The sequence below is a fragment of the Echeneis naucrates genome, chromosome 3, assembly GCF_900963305.1.
Source record: "Echeneis naucrates chromosome 3, fEcheNa1.1, whole genome shotgun sequence".
Classification (NCBI taxonomy): Eukaryota; Metazoa; Chordata; class Actinopteri; order Carangiformes; family Echeneidae; genus Echeneis; species Echeneis naucrates.
This window is the reverse complement of record NC_042513.1, coordinates 25,576,258-25,596,635: the sequence shown is the minus strand read 5'-3', so window position 1 is coordinate 25,596,635 and position 20,378 is coordinate 25,576,258. Positions and strand designations below refer to the sequence as shown.

The window sequence follows — 20,378 nt, the reverse complement described above, 5'->3', positions numbered from 1 at the left end:
TAAACATGAAGCTAAACCCCGAAGGAGTGCGTTTTTTTTTTACTAATATTTTGTCATCTTAAAAGCTTTTTGTTTTTACTACAGCATAAATTTATTTAAGTCAGTTCTGTTTCAGATTTTAACAACTACATACCTATTAAACTCTAGTAATAATTGTTTTATTTTGTAAAAAAAAAAAAAAAAAAAAGCAGTGTGGAGTTTTATAGCGAAAGGAACAGGAAGTCGCTCGTTTCCTCGTGTGAGTGTCGTCATCGGCGGCGCTCCGGATCAAAGCCCGGTCTGGTCTCCGGTCTCGCGGTCCCGATCCCAGCTCAGAGTCCGCAGTCTGTCTCCGCGGACGCTCCTCCGTCTGGATACCTCGGTCCGGTCTCTTTGGCTTTATTTCCTCCTTTTGGATTTATAATTCATCTGATGCTTTTCAACTCCAACTCCGATGCATAAAAAATGGGTAAACTGCACTCCAAACATGGTGAGCGTTTTCTTTTTCCTCTTCTTCTTCTTCTGTCGTTTTATTCCTGAAAGACAAATCCCAGCTGTAGTTTGTTTTTTTATTTTATTTTATTTCATTTTTTTTGCCTCTCTCGAAACTTTCGAGTAACAAAAAATCATTGTCTCCCCCCCCCCTTTTTTTTCTTCCTATTTTTATTCCCTCTCAAGCCGCTATTTGTAAACCGAGGGAGAGTCCTGAGGGTAAGCGGAATATTCTTTTAATATTCAACTCATTTATCTATTATTATAAAAAAAATAATACAAATCGGAAACAGTCAGTTTGCAGCAGTTTTCAGACCCAATTAAGGCGCAAAAGAAAAAGAGTCCCGACTCCTTGAAGATGGAGCGCTCATGGAAAACATGAGCGAAGTGAGAGGAGGAGGGACAAACACATTTATTTTTATACATACGTGTGTTTTTATTTATAGTTTGGTGGCCGTTAATAATGCGGGTCTTTGTTCCAGGGGACAGTTTTGTGGTGAATGCCTGTTTGGCCAGGAAGGGCATCGACGACTGGCTCGTGAAGCAGAAATATTACTGCACGAGCTCGCGTCTCGAGCAGCAGGACTGTCACCACAAGAATAACTGCGGTTTGTCCGCGCGGGTGAGTACGAGCTTCACGTGCTTTTTGTTAGAAATCGACCGGGAAATGTTTTTCCAGCCCCCTCAAACAGCGCTGCTGGTTCATGTTTCACCCCCCCCACCCCAAACCCCCCAAACCTCCCCCCAAACAACAACAACAACAACAACAAAACACACACACACACACACACAAAACTGGGGCATGCTTCAGTGCGTAAAAAAAGAAATAAATAAAAAAATTGGGAAACTTTCTAAAAGCTGTCAGTTTGAACAATGAAGGCAATAAAGGGACAATTTACAGACTCCCTTGGAAGTGAACGCATCACTCTTGTGTCTGTCTGCTTTCTGTCTCTTTCTTTATTTATTATTTCCATCTGGTGACAAACTAAAAAAAAAAAAAAAAAAAGGTTGAGCTCTCTGTCTGCTTGGGAAACCAACTCTGCTCATCTGCCTGCGCACTGATCAGGAGGATGTTTAATCTTCAGGTAACAATAGATCAGGCCTTCAGTTGAAAGCGTAGCCGTGTGGCAGTCTGGTGACAAGTGCGGATTGTAAAGACTCGGGGAGAAACGTTGGAGGTCATGCTTGTTTTTGTGTTTTGGCATCGGTGTAAACACCACGTTGTTGTTGTCAAGTAGGGAAATCCTTTGGAATTGCTTCAGAGGAGCCTTAAGCCTCTTTTGGTCGGTGATGCCTCCCCTCAAAGGCAGCTTGTTTGAGGAATTGGAGCCCATCAAAAAATGAAAAAAAAAAAAAAAAAAAAAATCACTTCCTCCGCCCACGATCCAGACGCCTGGAGCATCTATCTATTCGATGCAGCCAGCTCTTGTACTGAACACCTTGACTGATAATTCTGTTGTGATGCTGCGTGACATGATTTGACAAAAAAAAAAAACACTCGACAGCTCCTTAAGAAGCTCATTATTCAGAAAACCCAGATTCGGTACCGTGTAACCTGTAAACTGAGTCGTTCTCCTTTTCTTTGAATTCACATTCTCCAAACTTCTGCTCTCACAGCATGCAGCTCATCTCATGAAGGTCCACGTTATGCCGTGCATTTAAACTGATTATCGTGCAAGCCAAGACTTAAGTGTGGGGACTTAAGCTTTGGTATGTGGATTTATTGGCGTGCTTTCGGGGGGGGCAGGCAAACATCAAACATCAAACTTGAAGAAGTCTTTGGCAACTGGAACATCTTTGGATTTCCCCTTTAGTTGGGTCTAAAGTCCACCGTTGTTTAGATAGGCAGCAGAGCAGCCATGGTGGAGCAAAGGTAGCGGCCCTTTTATGTTTATTTTTTTTTATTTTAATAAATCTTGCAGTCGCACAGGGACTGTTTGTCGTTGTTTGCACCGACACGATGCCAGAGCCGCTGCTGTTGACGTGCAGTAAACTTTACTTGTCACGGGATCCTACGGACTTTGTGTTTGGAGGCGATTGGCTCGATGGGAAACACCTGAAACTGTGTTTATTTATTTATTTATTTTTTTTACATACCATGTCAATGCTGCTGCCTTTTCCATCCGTTGGCACTTATGCGTTGAGTGGAGTTCACAGGCTTTAGGCAATTTTAAGCATTTAAAGTCACATTATTACCAAGCCATTAGCATACATTATTACCACAAAAAACAAACAGTCGTTACTTTATTCCTGGAAATATTCACGTGCCTCTTTTTCCCATCAACTGTGGTGTGTGAAATTTTGGCTCCGGATGGGACGGGAGCCTCTTGAAAGGGGCTGGATGTTTTTGAACAATTTGGAGTTAGTGGAGTTCAGTTTGTATAAATAATTCAAGTCTGGGTGCGTAATGGCTTTTATAGCTCAGGGGGGAAAATGAATAAAAGAAGAAAGGTGATTCCACCATCGCTGTGAATTTGGGTGCTTTCCGTTTTTTTTCTTTTATGGTTACAAAGTGGATCCAGATTCTTTAATATTGAATTTTAAAGTGTAAATCGTCTGTGTTTGTGTCGGACCACCCCCCCCCCCCCCATCACGGTGGCCCAGGAGTTGGGTGGCGGCTGTCTGAAATAGCGGAACGTTTGCTTTGTTGTCGGACACTCATCGCACCAGGAGGATGAGTGCTGCTCAGGGGAGGCCGCTGTTGTTTCTTTTTGGCTGTGAAATTTTACTGCACCTTAAATAAATGATGTCATCAGTCAGATCTTTGATCAGAATTGGGGGTTTATGAGATCCTCGCTACAGCACCGTTGAGCAAGATGGCGGTGGTGCTTCTTGCTGGTACTTTTTACAATTTCGTTGTGAAAGTCAAACATTGATCCAAGAAAATGTTTTCATTGGTGATTTTGCTGCTTTTCTACACAACTGTTGTGAGATCTCAAAGTTGTTTTATTTTACTTAGTCTAGAGAAAATCTTTGCTGCTGAAGTAGGGGTGGTGTATTGGTTAGTGATGTCGCCCCTAAATAAGAAGGTCCGGGTTCGATTCCCGGAGTGGGCACCTGAATGCATCTAGGTTAATTGGTGACTGGGGCAAGGAAAAGCGGACAACCCCCCACCAGAGCCTGGACCAGACCAGACCATCGACGGGACCCCTCCAGAGACCGGATCCCCCAAAGACTAGACCAGACCAAAGTCTGGACCAAAGACCTCCAGAAACTAGACTAGGTCCTAGGCCGGACCAGACCAGACTAGACCAGCGACTGGACTAGACCGGACCAGGTCGAATCTCCATAGAGTCTAGACCAGACTAGAGACTGGATGTCTCTAGAGACTAGACCAAACCAGACTAGACCAGCTACGGGACCCTTCCAGAGGCTGAACCCCCCTAGAGACTAGACCAGACCAGACCAGATTAGACCAGGGACTAGAGACCAGACTAGACTCTTTCCAGAATAAAAAGGAACGTATCTGTTGGGGGAATGCTCAGAGGGGGTCACAATAATGCACGGCCCCACCCCCCATTAACAAATTAATGCAAACATGTCGAAGCGGCCTTCAGTGCTAAGTGAAACGAGAGTCACTCACTGAGCTCTACACAAAGAGGTTGATGATCTTGTACTTCAATGGAGATGTCAGTAATCGGTGGAAAACCAAAGAGCACGGGGTTGTGGAGCGTATGTTTTATTGTTGTGTTTCTGCTTAAATGTGTGGAAGCATTAAAGTTTTCAGTTATAACTGAATTTGTCTATATTTCACGACTTAAAGCGCTGTCTCAGGGTTAAATTTAAGTTAAATGCGCAAATGCTTCTTAAAAAATTTACTGAAAACTGAAAAATATGGGAAAAATTCCTAAATAAATCGTAAATTATGGGGCTCCACAGATGTAACTGTAGTTCAAGTCTCTGCGCTCTGTGAGAAGCTCAACCCCACGGCACTTCCAGATAAAAACAGAAGCTAGCCTCTTAGGTGAGCACACACAAGTCAACTTAACTGTCTGTGTTGTATAGAATACCTGGAGAGACAGTCATTTATAGCTGCTGCTGTTTGAGCCCCCGTTCTATCTGAACAACAGTCCAGGAGAATGTGGTTCGGGTGTCGACAGTAGGGAGTCCATGCTTGGAATTCTTTTGATCCGATCTTTTCCAATCCGTTTCCCCTGTAGGTACGACTCCCTTCTGCTTATCACAGCAGCCACTGCTTTTGTAGAGCCGCTCAGGTTAGCGGTTTCGTTGAAGCCAATAGACCGAGACGCAGAGATGCTTCCACGGCCGCTCAGTCAAAGCGTTGGTTCGTCATGTGTCGGACAGCGAGTGAGTGGTGTGGGCAGGTGGATATCTGGGTTTCAACTCATCAGATCTGGGTCATGTGAGCCCGGGCCCACTTTCTCCCCTGTGTGCGGCGTGGTGTCCACACCTACCCATTCATTTGATCTGTTTTTTGCCCCCTTGCAGAATTATGCTGCTGACACAGAAACCGATGGGGCTTCTCAAAACTTAACGACCTGGAAGTTCGAATTTCTGGATGCGGGTTTATTAGGTTTCTTCTTCTTGGCAGCAGATGAAAAGGAAGATGTTTGTCACAAGTCTGTGGCGACTTTAAAAATAATCACATTTGATGGTTATTTCGCACAGTTACCCCCTTTCTGTTCCTAACCCCCCCGCCCTTGCCTCCTCTCTTCCTCCTAGCCTCCATCTGTTTCTTGCGTTTACCCCGTGGCCGTGTGCTGCCTCGGTCTGTATTTGAAGTGGGCGACGCAGGGAGGTGTTTGTCGTGACACTGATGGCTCCTCCTCCATTGTGAAGCCTTTCAGGGCTGCGTAGTAAAAAGCGGAGGTGGAGGGGCCCCGCACCTCCAGCTCTTACAGTTCCAGCGCTCTTATTTCTCTTTTCCTTCAACTTCCGTCAACTTATACTGAGAAGTGTACAAAAAGCAAAAGTGCATCTGATGGCAGAATGCAACTGAAAAGTGGAACTTCTGCCCCCAGCCTCCTTGTCTCACAATTCGCTGTCAGCTCTTTGATTTTTATTTTATTTATTTATTTATTTTTGAGAAGTAAAAAGGTGCTTTTTTGGAAGTAGGCCCAAAGCTTTTAAACGCATTCGCTCAGACTCCGAGCCTGATAAAAGGCATGGCAGATTTTGCGCCCCTTTAGTTTAGTTTTTTTTTTTTTTTTTTGCTTTTACTGTTGTGTTTTTTCTCCTCTTGTCGTTTCTACAAAGCGAGGGCCCTTGTCTCGAAGCTGAAAGCACCACCTTTCAAATGCAGACTCCTCTTCCTCTTTCTCTCCTTCTTTCTGTCTTCTCCCCGAGCATTTTCTTTTCCCACCGGCTGGCCTCTTGTGCGTGCTGTGTGACGTATGCCCCTCTCCCACCGGGCTCTACCCCCTCTGTGCTCCCAAGGGACCGAGGGCCTGTTGTTGCTCTTTGAAGAGGGCTGGGAGAAAAGTTTGGAGCCGCACTCTAAAGAGAAGAAAAGCCGTAGCCTTTGGGGAGGAGGGGTAGCACCTGGCCATAAAGGGGCTCTGTGATTTCTTTTTTTATTTTCCCATGAGAAGATGGGATGGAAGTCTTGGGTTGATGTCAGCGTAGCTGGGGGACTGGGAGGTCTGAGGACACGCAGGTGGCTTTAATGTCACATTGAGCATCGTGTGTCACATAGATTACTAAACGCTGGAGGAGTTTCCTTGTGTGACAAAGCAGAGGGGATAACTCTGAATGGCGCCTTCTGGAAAGGCTTTCTGTGAAAGGATGACGTGGGTTTAGAGTTGGGCAAAGCTGCAGTGGCATGTTGACATCTGACCAGGTTTATCCACCTTTCTCTTTTTTATGTTAACACCAAAGGTCGCTCTCTGCATTGAGTTGACCTGGCCTGTTTGTAATGTCATCACAGCTTGGTGTCATTACAAATAGAACTGTGCATCAGGCATTTGATAGCATGAGCAAAAGTGGTTCTCATGTATGCACAAATGTGTTCATGCAAGTGTATGTAAGTGTGCAGTATGTCTGCAGTCAGCTGTCCGGATGCACTCCAGAGATGAAAGGCTTCTGCGGGAATGTGCTCTGAATCTCGGGGGATTAGCAGCTGAGATTGTGCTTTGTTTCTCCAAAATATATGCAACGGAGAGCTGTTCATCAGAGTGTCTCTCACCACCCTGCTCACAGTTTCATTCAGGCTGCAGGGTTTCGCTTATTTTCTAGAGGGTGGCATTTATTCCTGAGGCTACATCCGCATTGTAGGAAAATGCGTTGGAGAAACATAAGGACCAATATTTTAGGGACAGAAATAATCTCCGCTCTTACGATCGCGCACCAGAAAAGAGGAAGCGGATTGTATTCTCTGCACTTGGTTTGCATACATGGGCAGCAGCCGTGGCAAAAAGTAAGAGCAGAGATTTTTGTTTGACGAGGCCTGGTCAGGAAGGAACATCGGCGTCAATGTCATTGTTTCCAGAAAAAAAGCACCAAAAACTAACTCAAAGCACTCACAAGTGAAAAGGATGTGGCTTGTAATCGCTATAAACAGTGTGATATGCCTGAGTAGTTAATCCATTCATACATTTTTGTGTTCATTCAAATGTCATCATCAACAGTTTCAGATGAGATGTTGGAAAGGAGCTCCGTTCTTTTATTTACAGATAGTTGTCAGTTTGTCGCACCTAATATGTTTGTCCAAAATCTTTTCAAACTCAGGAAACAATTTATACAGTTCCTTTCATGGATAATGCAAATTTTTTAAGCATGTGGGTTTCAGAGACGACGATCTCTACTTTAAATTCCTCTGAAGAGAAGGTGGTACAGAATATGCACTTAAATAAAGGTAAATATTTACTGAACAGATCAATACCTAGAGCAGTCTTTTCTATTAAGGCCGAGCTGTCACTGGGCTGAACTGGAGGTGACGGGCTATCCTGTGGTGGCACTGAGCTCCTCTGAGCGCTCTGTTGGAGCTCAGTGCCCATTTTAATCACCACTTAAAAGGCTCTGCTGAAGTGGGTGTTTAAGTGTTTAAACCCTGAATAATTCTCTCTTGTTTGTTTATCAGGTTCCCCTGCGGGTTTGCGCTCTGGCCTGTGCAGTAAGCGCTGAATAATTTGACTGAGTGCTCAAAGTGGCTCTCAAATAGGACGAGATCAGCATCTGCATAAAACTGCTATCGAGCTCTCGTGAGAGCGAGCGCGTTCGCGAGGAGCGTGCAACAAAGCGGACAGGCTCTCACAAATATACGTGCACGCAGTATTTGTTTATTTCCCCCAATATGTGAACTGATTCAGCACGTTGCTCACAGACCTGGGGTCCCAGTGTGATTCCCTTCCACTTGTTTTTTGACACGAGGAAATGTGAGCGATGGACTCCACAGCTTGATGTTGTATTTATCCTCCTTGTGTTTGAGGGCTTCGGTGATCAGGGTCTCCGAGGCCACCTGAGGTACAGAACGGAGGAAGTGGATTTAGGTAAACAGAGTCTGGAGAGCATTGTGCCGCCTGCAGTCAGAGGTTCCAGGGCTCTTCGGCTCTTCCTGTGGCGCCAGGGCTGAAGGAGGTCTGGATTGTGTGTTAGGGGATGTTTTTGGTGGAAGGAAAGTTAAACAGAGGAGCGGCCCTGCTGAAAGGAAAGCTGTCCTCTCCCGGTGTGTTTATGCTCCACAGGTGCCACAACCCAAAGAGGATTTTACCCCGTAGACTCCAGGAGGGAGGCCTACCCAGTGTTCCCCGAAGGACCATTTGCCCGGTCCATCAAAACCAACCATGTCTTGCTGAAGTTTGGAAAATAAAAAACAGCCGGACGCTCCTTAGAGCGATTCTGTAGTTGGCTTCTCAAATTGGCGTTTTTGTTTACACCAGAGTGTACGTGAGATGGAGCCAGTCTGTTAAACACACTGAAGACGTGCCTCTAAAGCTTTCATGTGTTTTCTGTTATAACAGGATGCTAAATTCGATCTCTCAATTGGTGTTTACTGTTTCGGACAAAACATTTAACCATTCAGTGTGTTGAGTCACAGATCGTGTCACATACTGTTGCTGCATCCTGTTTTCTGTCAGTCTGATTTTATCATCAAGACACAATGCACTGGAGCTGTGAAACTAATAGAAAGGAAGCCCCAGCTGAGCTCAGTCAGTTTAAAATGAAATGTATGACTTACTTTTTTCATAAATGCTGTTTCCTGGTTTGTGCGTGTCTGTATGTTGGTTGTTGTTGTTGTTGTTGTTGTTTCTGTGTGCGATGCAGTAGACCTTAATTTGCAGGTTGTAACTCGGCAGCGTACTCTCATTGCAAGTTCATTATAGTGAGCAGTGACACAAGCCACTAATTCCAGTCAGCTATGAATAGAAACGTGCGTCTGGCACCAGCGCACTTGTATATAGTAGTTGGAGTGTCTATTTTTGCTGCTGTGTTTACTTGCTAAGTTGAAACACTCTCTGTAATTATAGAGATTTCAGTTCCACAGTTAAAAGGTCAGATGTGAGGGATGTTTAGAGGTAGTGGCTTGTGGCTGGAAGGATGTCTGCTCTAAACATGCTGCATTTGTGCCCCTGTGTGTGGATATGTGTGCTCGGGCCCATAGGAAGAGTGGCCACCTTGGTGTTGAGCTCAGTGCCATCTGGTCAACGTGCACACATCAGAGGTTTCGGTAGCTGCCACCTATCACGTGGAGCTCTGCTGTTGACTGCAGCGATGAGGTTTAGTCACCGGCTTTGAATAAATGTTACTGACAAGCGTCTTCTGGTGAAGTTGTAGAGATGTCAAAATAAAGATCGTATTTTATGAAATGTCCTCACCTACAATTTGCTTTTCTTTCGCCATGCATGGAGTGGTTTTATTGAATCCAGACTGCACTCTTGGTTTAGCCCTGACACCTTAAGAAAAAAAAGATGTAGCAGTATGTTTTGTGTGTTTTAGCTTTTGAACAGACAAGTGTTGGGCGGGTCAGATAATAAAAAAAAACAAAAAAAAAACAAAAACACATCTGATGCCCTTTAAAATGATACAACAACCTTAAGGCTTTGTCTAGTGTGTGTATATTGCAGTAATCGGGGGGGGGGGTGGCGTGGCGTGTGACCCTGGGGTACCAGTTTGAGCTAATGTCTTAGCTTTTTCATTGCCGCACCAAAACAAAGCGTAATTGCACACCCGCTACAGTCGGTGGCAGTGGCGCTTTCATGTGGCGCGCCATTAAACAGTGGGAGATGAAGAAAGACCGGTGTGTGTATTGTGTCTAAAAAAACCCAGTGGACACCATGAAGCCAAATAAATCAAGGAGGCACTCATAGACATTACACCCCAAATACGCTGAGAAGCCGCTTGAGTTTTGCCATTAATACTTAATCATTTTTGATTTAAAAAAAAAAAAAAAAGCAGCACAATTTAATTTATTCGTTTGCTTTTTATAGGTTTAAGTGTTTTATTTGCATCCGGCAGGCAAATCAATCACGCAAGTCACAGAGCTGACCTGCTGGGGTGACCCTGAACAGGGAAAAGTGTCTTATTTATTGTGCTCCTGAGGTAATGATGCAGATAAATTGCATTTATTCAGTTTATTTAAGTTTATTTTGCAGGAAAAAAAAAAAATGGTTCAGACAGTTGTTGCTGTTGTCGTCGTTGTAAGTTTGTGTTAGAAGTTATTTCCTGTAGATTGATGCAGCAGTTGCATTCATCTCGCTGGTTGAAGAGTGTTTAAGGTTTCCAAGGATTTATCCACTCTGAAAAACAGATTAATGAAGTGAATCATTTTCTGCATTTTAGTTTTCTTTGATTTTTTTTTTTTTTTTTAATAAGCAAACAATGTTGTGCAGCGGTGTTTTATAGGCAAACCCAATACTTTAGTATTACTAGCATAGAAATGCTCATAGTAGCTTGGGGTAACAGAAAACAAACAAGAGCCACTGGTCTCTTGTCTTCTCGGTCTTCTATTGTCCAAAGTGGAGGTGCTTTAATCTTTTTGTCAGAGGATGATTTAACATCGGCTTTAGAGGGGGATCCTCAGGCCGCAGAGGCGTTCCTTCTCATTTGGCTGTGGTTAAAAAGTTGAAGTGCCTGTCACTTTCTTTCTGCCCTGGAGGTAGACTTCCCGACTAGAAGCCCCGTTCCTCCCACACTTTACAGCACTTGAGACTGGCGTCTGAAGCCACCCAGACGACTGAAGGACTGTCTCTTCTCAAAGAGAGCTTTGACTAATTGCTAAGACCCTCTCGACACAGCGTGGTTCACCCCCTCTGTTAAAACACAACGCTCGGACACTTAAGCATGAAAGCAGGCGTGCTGTCAACCGTGTGTCTTGAATGCGCATTCCATCCCATTTTTGCAGTTTTAATGATTGACCCACACTCTGTGAGCCCGCGTCCCCTCGGCTGGACTGAGGTATTCTGCCGCGGCGTTAACGGCACAAGCTTTCTGAGATGAGGTGTATCATTTTGTTCGAGATTTTCTCTCTTTTTCTTACTCTTAAGGTCGGAGCTTTACTCTGAATTCAGAGGGCCATAACGTTGTGATTTGTTACTCTTGGCAGACGGAGACCACCTGTAAATCGAGGCCAAGCGACAGGCTGTCTCCATTCCCCTCCAAACCATAGCTTCCACTTGGGAATGCGAGGTCCCAAAGTGGAGTTCATTGGCTGGTGGAGAATGTGTTTTGGGGATTCACCTCAGAGCTCAGATTCCATGTTAACCCCTCAGAGTCCCAAACTTTTGGGAAAACAACCCCGCTCACGCATTTACCTTCATCATCGTTTGTGAGGGTCTGCAGCTCTGGTTTTCTAATTGCTGATACCACCATTTTGTATTCTTTCATGTCTTGATCCTTGAGATAAAATCAATATTACCGAATGAGCCCCAATTCTTCCCTCTTTATAGAAAAATTAAACTGAAATTTGGCTTTGGTAAATCGCTGGAGGGGGGATCATGCAGTTCGAGTCTTGATCTCGATACCCGGTATCCTCTCCCTCTCGTCTTCTCTGTGGAGATAAGGCTTTGATAAACAGTGTGATAAATGTTAATTGCTGCGGTTACATATTTTTCAAACACTAATAAAGGCCGTTACCTTGAATAACAGGTAGGCCTTCGTGCCCGGGGGGCTGACTGGGTTGTAAAAGCTTATCTTCGCAGGTGTAAAAGTTTTGTAAATGGGTCATTAAAGTGTTGGCCAACTTCACACATAAAACACAAAAAAGAGAGAGGGGGAGGGAGATTACTTCAGATCAGCATGTTTCTGAAGCGTAGCGATGAGAGCTGTAAATCTCTGCTAATATTCCACTGAGCCTTTCAGGAGGCAGCCTTTGATGTGGGTGAGGTAATGTGACCAGCAGTGTTTGCAATGTTAATCTGACGGAGAAATGACTGGTGTCTGTGCACTATCGCTCCACAAAAAGGAAGGCATCCAATCGTGGCACTTGTGGGTCTTGTAAAAAAAAAACAAAAAAAAACAAAACAAAACAAACGGATTCGAAGAGCAAACAACACGTGTGCAGAAATTCACATATCCATGTCTCGTCACGTGGCTTTGCAACCTCTAATTCGGCGATGTCAGAGACTTCATTTACACAGACATACCGTATCATTTGACTTGGTAAAGGGTGCACGGAGCGGAGCTGCTGAACTGCACCTCCTCCACACGCAGGGCTTTATGTCAGCCTCACTAAAGTGCCTCTGGACTGTGTGTGTGTGTGTAAAAATCTGTGCATGACCTGTGTTGTGAACTAGAGTTAACACAGTAAGCCTTCTGGCATGTGCAGTCTCTTCAAACCCCTCCAGTCTCGGTGTTGCTGACCATGCACACTTTAATCATAGAGCAGCTTCCTCCGACCTGCCTGGTGATGGATCCCAACTCGGTGGCTATAATTTCCTTCCTGGGGTTGCAGGAAGAGAAGTGGGTGTGCCGTGACTGAGGGGTGTCAGGCGTGGGGCCGCCGAGTCTGCACAGAAGGTGTCCGTCTTTGATTCTCCCCCTGAGACTTCAAATTACACGTTAGCCATTTTTAGTAAAGGATTGCTTGCTCAATTATTTATCATCTTGTTTGAGCTCTACTCAACTTAAGTACAAAGTCAAGTGAGACAGAGTTTTTGAGATGCATAAGGAAAAAAAATAAAAACATAAGAGGTCAACTGGGGCCTACAACTAGGTGTTGCAACAGCTTAATATTTCCATGTCTGATAAAGCCCTTATGTTTTTTTTTTTGGGAGCAGAGTCCAGTTCACAAAGATGAATATTAAACTTGCACTAAATGTCCTGTAAAATTGTCCAGATTAAAAGAATCCGTTAGGTAGCGTGTGTTATGTTAATGGTGCATGTGAAGGGTTCAACATCAAAGGATTTACAATCTGTGACCTCTGCAAAGTAAAATTTCTTATCAAAGCCATGAAAAAAAAAGAAAAACACAGCCGTCATGACTTCCACTTTGGCAGTGCAGACTGCTCATGAGATCACTTTTATACATTTGCTCACTTTGTTGCGAGGCCCTGACATTTTAGACGAGTAAGCATCTGTTCTGCTGGAGCAGAGTCAAGAAACTACCTCAATGCCTCATGAGGTGACGATGATCCTGATGGCCTCCTTGAGAAATTAAGCAGATGCGTCTTGTTTGGATAGAGAGAAACGCTGACACGGTAATTGGCTGTGTCTCTCGGTTTGTAGGTGTCTGAGAATCTTCCACCGTAAACGGGACCGTCTCGCGTCAGTCTCGCTGTTCTATATGATTATCTGAGCTCTTTAATTCATGTGTGAAAACTGATCCCCTTTGAAGCTTCACTCGGAGACAGCGCAGCGCTACACTACCTCACATCAACATCCTCTATCTCGGCTCCATCTCTGTGCGTCATGTTTTACTGCTACGTGGTGCTTTGAATGAGGCCGTTTAATGCTGCTGGAAGGTGAGGGGCACTCCACGGTTAAGGAACTGCAAAGGACCGGAACCAGGTTTAAGCTGCCGTCTGACGACGACTGGTGGTCCCCTTCCAGCAGCACCACCGCGTACTGCAGGATAGGCGCTGCTCCAGATTCCAGGAGCCGTGCTGCTCGGTCCTTTGAAACAGCCTCCGGTGTATCTCAGTTTACTCTCTGGGATGATGGTGGGGAGGGGGGGTATTTCCTCTCTGGAGGTCTGTTGCGAGTAATGCTACACCTATAAGCTAATTTGCAGCTCTAAAACTAATAAGATTTTTTGTTGTTTCATTTCTTGGTTTTCAACATCGAGGTCGTGTGCGTGTGTGTGTGTGTGTGTGCTTGAGCTTTTTGAAAGTCCCTGTGCGCTACAGCTGTTTTCTCCATTAGTTATTCATAAACTTTACTTAGTGGCTGCTTTCCAGGTCAGCTAGAGAATCAGTCAAAATCACTTCCCTGCCCAAGTGCAGTAAATTTATGGGACAAAGTACAAATACATGATGACAACTGGAGTGTATCTTAACATACCTGCTGCAAGGACAGCAAAGGCTGCGGGCCGTGCACTCCTCCTTCCTTGGATTTTATCACACCTCCAATCTCTGCCAAGTCTACATATTTTTACAGTTATTGGCCATGCTCTGGCTGTGAAGAATATGACACAAGTGATAATCACTTTCGGTAAAGGTTCTCTCTCACCCTCTCTTTTATGTGAGTGTCACCGACCTCGGCTGTCTCCGCTGTGGAGGCCCAGGGGAAGCAGCCCATATTCTCTCTTGTCTCCGTCGCTCTTCCTGTCCTGCCTTTTATGTGTGTCGCCGCTCCGAACGTCGCAATCCTGAAGGTGCTTTCTCACTCCGTGCGGACAACGAGGCAGGAGGCCCCCAGCCGCAGTCCTAATGAGATTTTTCCTGGGTTTTGATGGAGTGCCAGCGGTGCTGCGATTGCTCGAGAGGCCTGCCTCCACTGAGCCCTGGCGCGCGATCAGGGGGAGCTGTCGTCGGCCGCTTAAATTGTCAGCCTGTGTGGTGGGTCGTGGAGGCAGACAGCACTGAGACCGGGAGGCCTTGTGGGACTTTCCCACAATCACATACGAGTACACATTACTTGCACTTTAATGTACCCTTTCGCTTTCAAGCAAGCTCGTGGAGAGAAGTGGCCCAGTGGGTCCATGACTGCAGCGCCGGGGTAAAGATGACGATAGTGGCAACTTTCTTTTTTAAATCACCAAAATGCTCCCCTGGCAGCCAGCGCCTGCCGTCTTGCAGCCTAAGACCAAATGAACTCCTTTAACCTCGTTTGCACATTTGACTAATTAGGCACAGTGAACTTTTCAGACTGCACCCTGCTCTGCTGTAGCTCACAGTGTGCTCAGCTGAATACTTCTTCATTCTCATTCATCCTGATCAGCCTCTGCAGACAGTCGGGCCATTAAACATTATCTCACTGTTTTGGAGCAGTGATGAGGTTTTGATTGAAACTGCTGACAAGGTGGAACTGTGCTGCCCTCTCAGAGCCGACATATTTGACTCGTGTGCCAAGTTGACAATGGCCAGTGTTAACAGAAACGAGGCATTTTCATTTAATTTCCTTAAGAATGTGTTTTCAGAATAACTTTCTGGATTTGCTGCTCTCACATCTACACTGCATGTATTATTCAACTTCAGTGTAGACATGAAGTTAGAATGAAGTTAGATTTTCAGCTGAGGTTGACTGTTTTTATGTATGACCCGGCCACACACTTTAACTGCATGTGAAAGACAGTTGTTGTCAGTCTGTTGTTGCATTGCTAACTAATTTAATGTTGACATGAACAGTTAACTCGATTTGTACTTCATTGTAGAAATTATATGGGTAAAAAAAATTTGTTGAAGTTTTGAGTCCACGTTACAAAGTGTTCTGAATTATATTTTATTTGCTAATCTGCCTTTGGCATTGACAAATCCATATTCATAAAGTATGCCATTGATGAGGCCAACCCAAACAAGCCTTCAGGCTGGCGAGTTATGTATATGGGATGTTGTAATGTGGCAGGCACACTGTGTTCTGTTATAGTCCAGCAATAAATCACTCTCTGTAAAGGGGCTTGAATGACTTAAAAACACACAGGGGCCATACAAGCCCTTGTCCGATCGGCCCTGAAGAAGCTCTGAAGGATGTGGCTGCTGTTGAAAGCCAAATTCTTTATGTTCTGGTTTCCACAGAACATTTAACATCATGTCTGGAAAATGTTCTAGCCGGTCCCAAGTGCAGCAGAAAGATGCTTATTTGTGCCCTGAAGACAGCACCTGCGACCGAATCCTGAGACCTTCAGCCTGGATTTCACAAACTACGGAGACACGCAGAAGAGCGAAGCAGCATCCAAACAGTGTGCTAACCAATGTCACGCTCTGGGGGAAAGAGATCCAACAGCAAGACTCAAGAGACCGTTACAAAAGCCGTGGTCCAGAACAAAACGAGCTGACAAACAGAGGAACATTCCCCAAAACATGAGAACAGAATCAGGTTTAAAACAGGCAGACAGTGGCAAGTCGGGTGGGTGGGGGGGGGTTCAGATCAGGTGACTATGAGCGGGAAAGGCAGTGTCTGAAATGACACCAGGATTCGAACATGCACAACCAAAAATGACGACACTCGACATGAGGTTTACTTGATAATCATGATTTTTGCTTTGCGGAAGGTTGACGCTCACATTTTACTCATTTGCTCTGAAATCCAGCCAATGTGGGGGAAAGGAGGGCGGGGGTAGTTCTCCTCACTATGACCCCTGACCCTTGAATTACAAAGGGTCCCAAGAGGAGCCCATTATTGGCCCATTCCTGGGCCAAACGTGATTGATGGCTCTTTTACCGTTTTACATCCACGTAGTTGGTCATTGTGCGACGAACCAATGAGACTAATGAAACTTATTCTCTCGTCGACCGTTCGGTTTCTCTAACTGTTGTAAGTGTTGCATCAGCCGAGATAAATCTGAAAAAAAGCTATAACTTTTTTTAAAAATCTTTTCATTGGCAGTGTTTGTGAATTATATCAAGATATGACTCAGAGAGAAAGAAGGTGAGGTAAAAAAACGATCAGGGAGTCTGACAATCTGGAGCCAGACCTGATTGTGTTTCTCACAGAGCGGACAGATCTTTTGCTTCTCCCTTCAAAACTTCCCATTTCTGAAATTGGATGAGAAATTTGCCCCATTGTTTCCCCGACCAAATGGCTGGTGGGAAAACAGGATGCTTGGGTGCAAACATTTTATTTTTAGCTCCACGTTTTTTGTTTTTTGTTTTTTGTTTTTTTTTTGTTGTAGGACAATCTGATCGATCACTGCCTGAAACCTGAGAGCCAAGCTCTGAATCAGTCGTGTCATCAGTTCAGCCACTCTGGTGACGGCCCACAGAGGATCTGAAGGACGTCCATGAAAAAATATCCAACAAATATTTTCAGTTTTATTATAATATTATTTCTGTGAAACAGATCAAGATTGAGTATCTGGCATCATTACATTTACCAGGCGAGCTGGTTTTCGTTTTCACAGGGCAAATAAAGTAGAGTACTATTTTTCAACTTCCTTCTATATCCATTTCAATTTAGTGGTCAGAGACTTTTTATGAGAGTTATGTGTGGGTGTGTGTGAAGTAAAAAAAAAAAAAAAAAAAAAAAGCATGGGATGCTTTTTTTTTTTTTCTTAACACTGACCAGAGCAAATCCCAGAGTAACCCCAGCATACTAATAATACAGCTACCATCCATCACCACAGACAACAACCAATTAGCACATTCCTCTTCCCCCTTTTTTCTCATGTTCTTGGCTAACACCCCCCCCCCTCAATAATTTTGGATCATCCATCAAAAAACTGGAAAGCTCTCAGGACGCTGTGTTTGTGTACGGGTGTGGGTGTTTGCCCTTGTGCGTGAGGAATAGCAGGAATTTGTGTGATTGAGTGATTTTATTTTTGTACAACGTATTATTGAAAGAGACGCCAATTCTAATGTGACCTCGGTCTGATTTACACCAAACCAGCGATGTGGCTCAAAGCCGCCATTGTGACCCATCAGAGAAGGTCAAGAAATGATCACGCAACCCTCCTGGATCTGGTTGGAGAAAGCAAGTGTGCACATTGACGAAATTAGAATGGACTTAATTAAATTCTTCGTAAATATCAAGTATTTTTTATCACTGCGCAGAAAACCGGCCACAGCCCTGCAGATGTAGACATCCTTTATTCAATAGGGCAGAAAATTGCATTTGATTCATTACACGTAACTATAACTGACTGCATTAGCTTTTGTTGGCAATAGAATTTATAATTCAGCTGACAAATGTGAAATATTGGATGCACTCGTGTAACGTCTGCAAACAAACCCATTTTGAAGTATGAAAGTTCATCATTGACCTTGTTCAAAAAAAATTGGAGAAGTAAAACGTTTTGAGGCTTTTGTTAACATGTCAGTTCAAACTTAGTGTGCAGTACTAATATATATTTTTTGTATTGTGTTGTGACCGTTGTGTGATCCTGCAGTTATCATAGAAACTATAGAAACTAAAACTAAAACAGAGCAGGCTCAGGAAAACTGCACTGTGACGTGTGTTCAGCTATTCAGACCAACACTGTCACTAATTTCGGCAACCAGCTGAACAGCCGGTAAGTCAGTCGGTCAGTCCTGCGGTTTGCAGTATTGTCTCTTGCAGAGGCCACCTACGATGCTGCAGCCCGGCTGGTGATAGACCGAGGAGGGCAGGATCACACCATCTGACCTTCTGCCTCTGTGGATTACACAGAAATCCCCTATCACGCTGTCACAGTTTCGCTTTTAACACACTATTTACCGGACCAGCCGATAAACACAGATGCTCTGACATTTTTTTTGGTTATTTATTAACTTTTCAGAGGTCACAATTGGCCTTTGATGAGTCACCCTGGGGAGTATTTGTTTCACTTTTTTTGTGCTGTAGATAATAAGTTAATGGGAAACTTTGAAATAAGAAACAAAGTGATGTGTGTGCATGTATGTGAGTCTGTCAGCACATGAGTAACGGTTTTTTGGTTAGATGACTGAAATGCAACATGGATACCTGAGCCAGACTTTTCCACAGTGAAGTCCGGGGATCACATGTCCCTCCAGTCTCTGTGGTATGCACTAACAGATAGAGCTGCCAGGACAGGACAGGAGAGGACAGGGAGGGGCAGAAGGGTGGGGGGTAAAAAAAGAAAAAAAGGAAAGCATCTGAACGCATCGCTGCAACGATAGCCACGCTACGGAAATAGCTCTACTACCAACCGCCTGTCTCACAACTCCCTCCAGTGATTTAGATGCATCTTTCATAGTTTCAACCCTGACTGCCAGTCTTCTGCTGAGTTTGTTTCAGTCCTACAATTACGATGCCTCTTAAACTTTCCGCCGCCGTTTAAGCTCAGCACGCAGCTGTCAAACTTTGTTCATATATAGATGTATGAACGCTATAATTTCGATATGGGCATGTCGCTCTGCGTTGGAAGGTTGTGCTGTGGATTTGCGCCGTTAAAGATGTTTGTTTTATGTGTTTCATGATTCTCCGTTATATGACTTGACATATGTCTCTTCTCTCTCTCTCTTCTTCTCTTGCTCTCTCCAGGACTCCATGGATGAAGCCTGTGCTGATGGGATTGGTGATGAACACTACCGCTTAGAAGGTAGGCCGCCTAATCTCCATCATCGCCAAAGGTCACACCGGTTCGGTCTCATTTGAATTAAAACCTGTAAGCACCTGGCCTCCGAGTTCGTCTTTTTTCCCCGCTCTCTTAACTCCAACAATGTGCTGATGAGGTCCCCTTTACCTTCCCTCCCGCCTCCGTGTGCTCTACAGAGTGTCCCCGTTCCTCCATGTTTTCTTCCCCTGATGTGATGTAATCTTGGTTTAAGAGCTCCGTGAGGCGAAAGTCTGTCCCTCCCATTTAAAGACAAGATTGGACATGAGGTGTAGAGCTGAATGAAACCAGCCCAGAATTTGGGAGGCTTTTATTTCAGTTCTGCCTCACAAAGTACAAACGGTAACATGGCTGATAAATGAAGATGGAAAGGATGTTTAGTCATTGGGCTGAACCGGAGTCTGCTCCAAGCTTGTCCTCCCTTCAGCACAAATTAACGTATGCTGCTCTATTCATCTGTGATTAATGGGCCAGGGCCGGGATAATTTTGCTTCAATAAAAGATTTTTGTTAGTGAATATTTCTATAATTCAGATATCAGTCGTTGACAGCAAATCGGGGGTGAAATCTGTGGGTAAGAAAACATCACAAACCAGAATATTTTTGGCGCCCAGTCAGAGAGAGGGGGATATAGTTTTCCTAGCTGACTGGCAGTGGTTGAGGTAATCACCGTTTAATATCTGAAGGCTTTTTCTCAAACATCACACTTGAAGTTAAAACGACCTTAATTTTTGAGACAGATTTCTTCCTGAGAAATTGTTAGCTGTTTTATTTACAGGCACTGTGTTAATGTATTGATTATCTATTGATTTAATTTTGATAAATTAATAGTCCTTGTAGCAAGATGCTTTGCACAACACCCAAATAAAAACAACAGAGATGCCGGGACTAACTAACTAACTAACTAACTAACTAACTAAGGTTTAAGGTTTAAGGAAGTACTTCTGAGGTAAGCTTCCTGAGGATTTGAAAAGACCTAGCTAGCAAAAATTGCAGCAGTGGGAGGACGGGATCGGTGATGAATGGGTCTTAACAACAGTGCTGCACATTTGCAAGAAGAAGAATAGCACTAGAAATTTCTGAAGTTGTGCACCCTTTGGTCCAGAAGCAACTTGCTTCAGTTCACGCGGTTTTTGAGAAGCTAAACGAGGCTTCAGTCAAGTGAAATGTTTCGTTCCTGAATAGCTGAGCTCTTCGGTGGAGGCTCGTGGCGGAGGGGAAAATCATCCTGCCCATCCCAAAATCACCTCGATACTGAACGCACGAGGGGGTGGCAGGCTCAGTTACATGTAATACAGTAGTCAGGCTAAGCTGGGTGTGATGGCTCACTGTGTGGGGCAGCTTTTCCAACCTGCCAAAACTTG

The 20,378-nt window shown here is 44.4% G+C and overlaps 1 protein-coding gene across 1 annotated transcript in view; it reads left to right on the top strand.

Annotated features, from left to right (window-relative positions):
- The first annotated feature begins 268 nt into the window (after nt 1–268).
- The window catches only part of nkd1 (NKD inhibitor of WNT signaling pathway 1), a 30,244-nt gene continuing 10,134 nt past the window's right edge, over nt 269–20,378 (top strand). The window contains exons 1-4 of the mRNA XM_029499127.1: nt 269–469; nt 658–690; nt 954–1,093; nt 18,943–19,000. Coding sequence (XP_029354987.1) covers nt 445–469; nt 658–690; nt 954–1,093; nt 18,943–19,000 — 256 coding nt within the window. The 5' untranslated portion in view covers nt 269–444. The remainder of the gene's footprint in view (nt 470–657; nt 691–953; nt 1,094–18,942; nt 19,001–20,378) is intronic.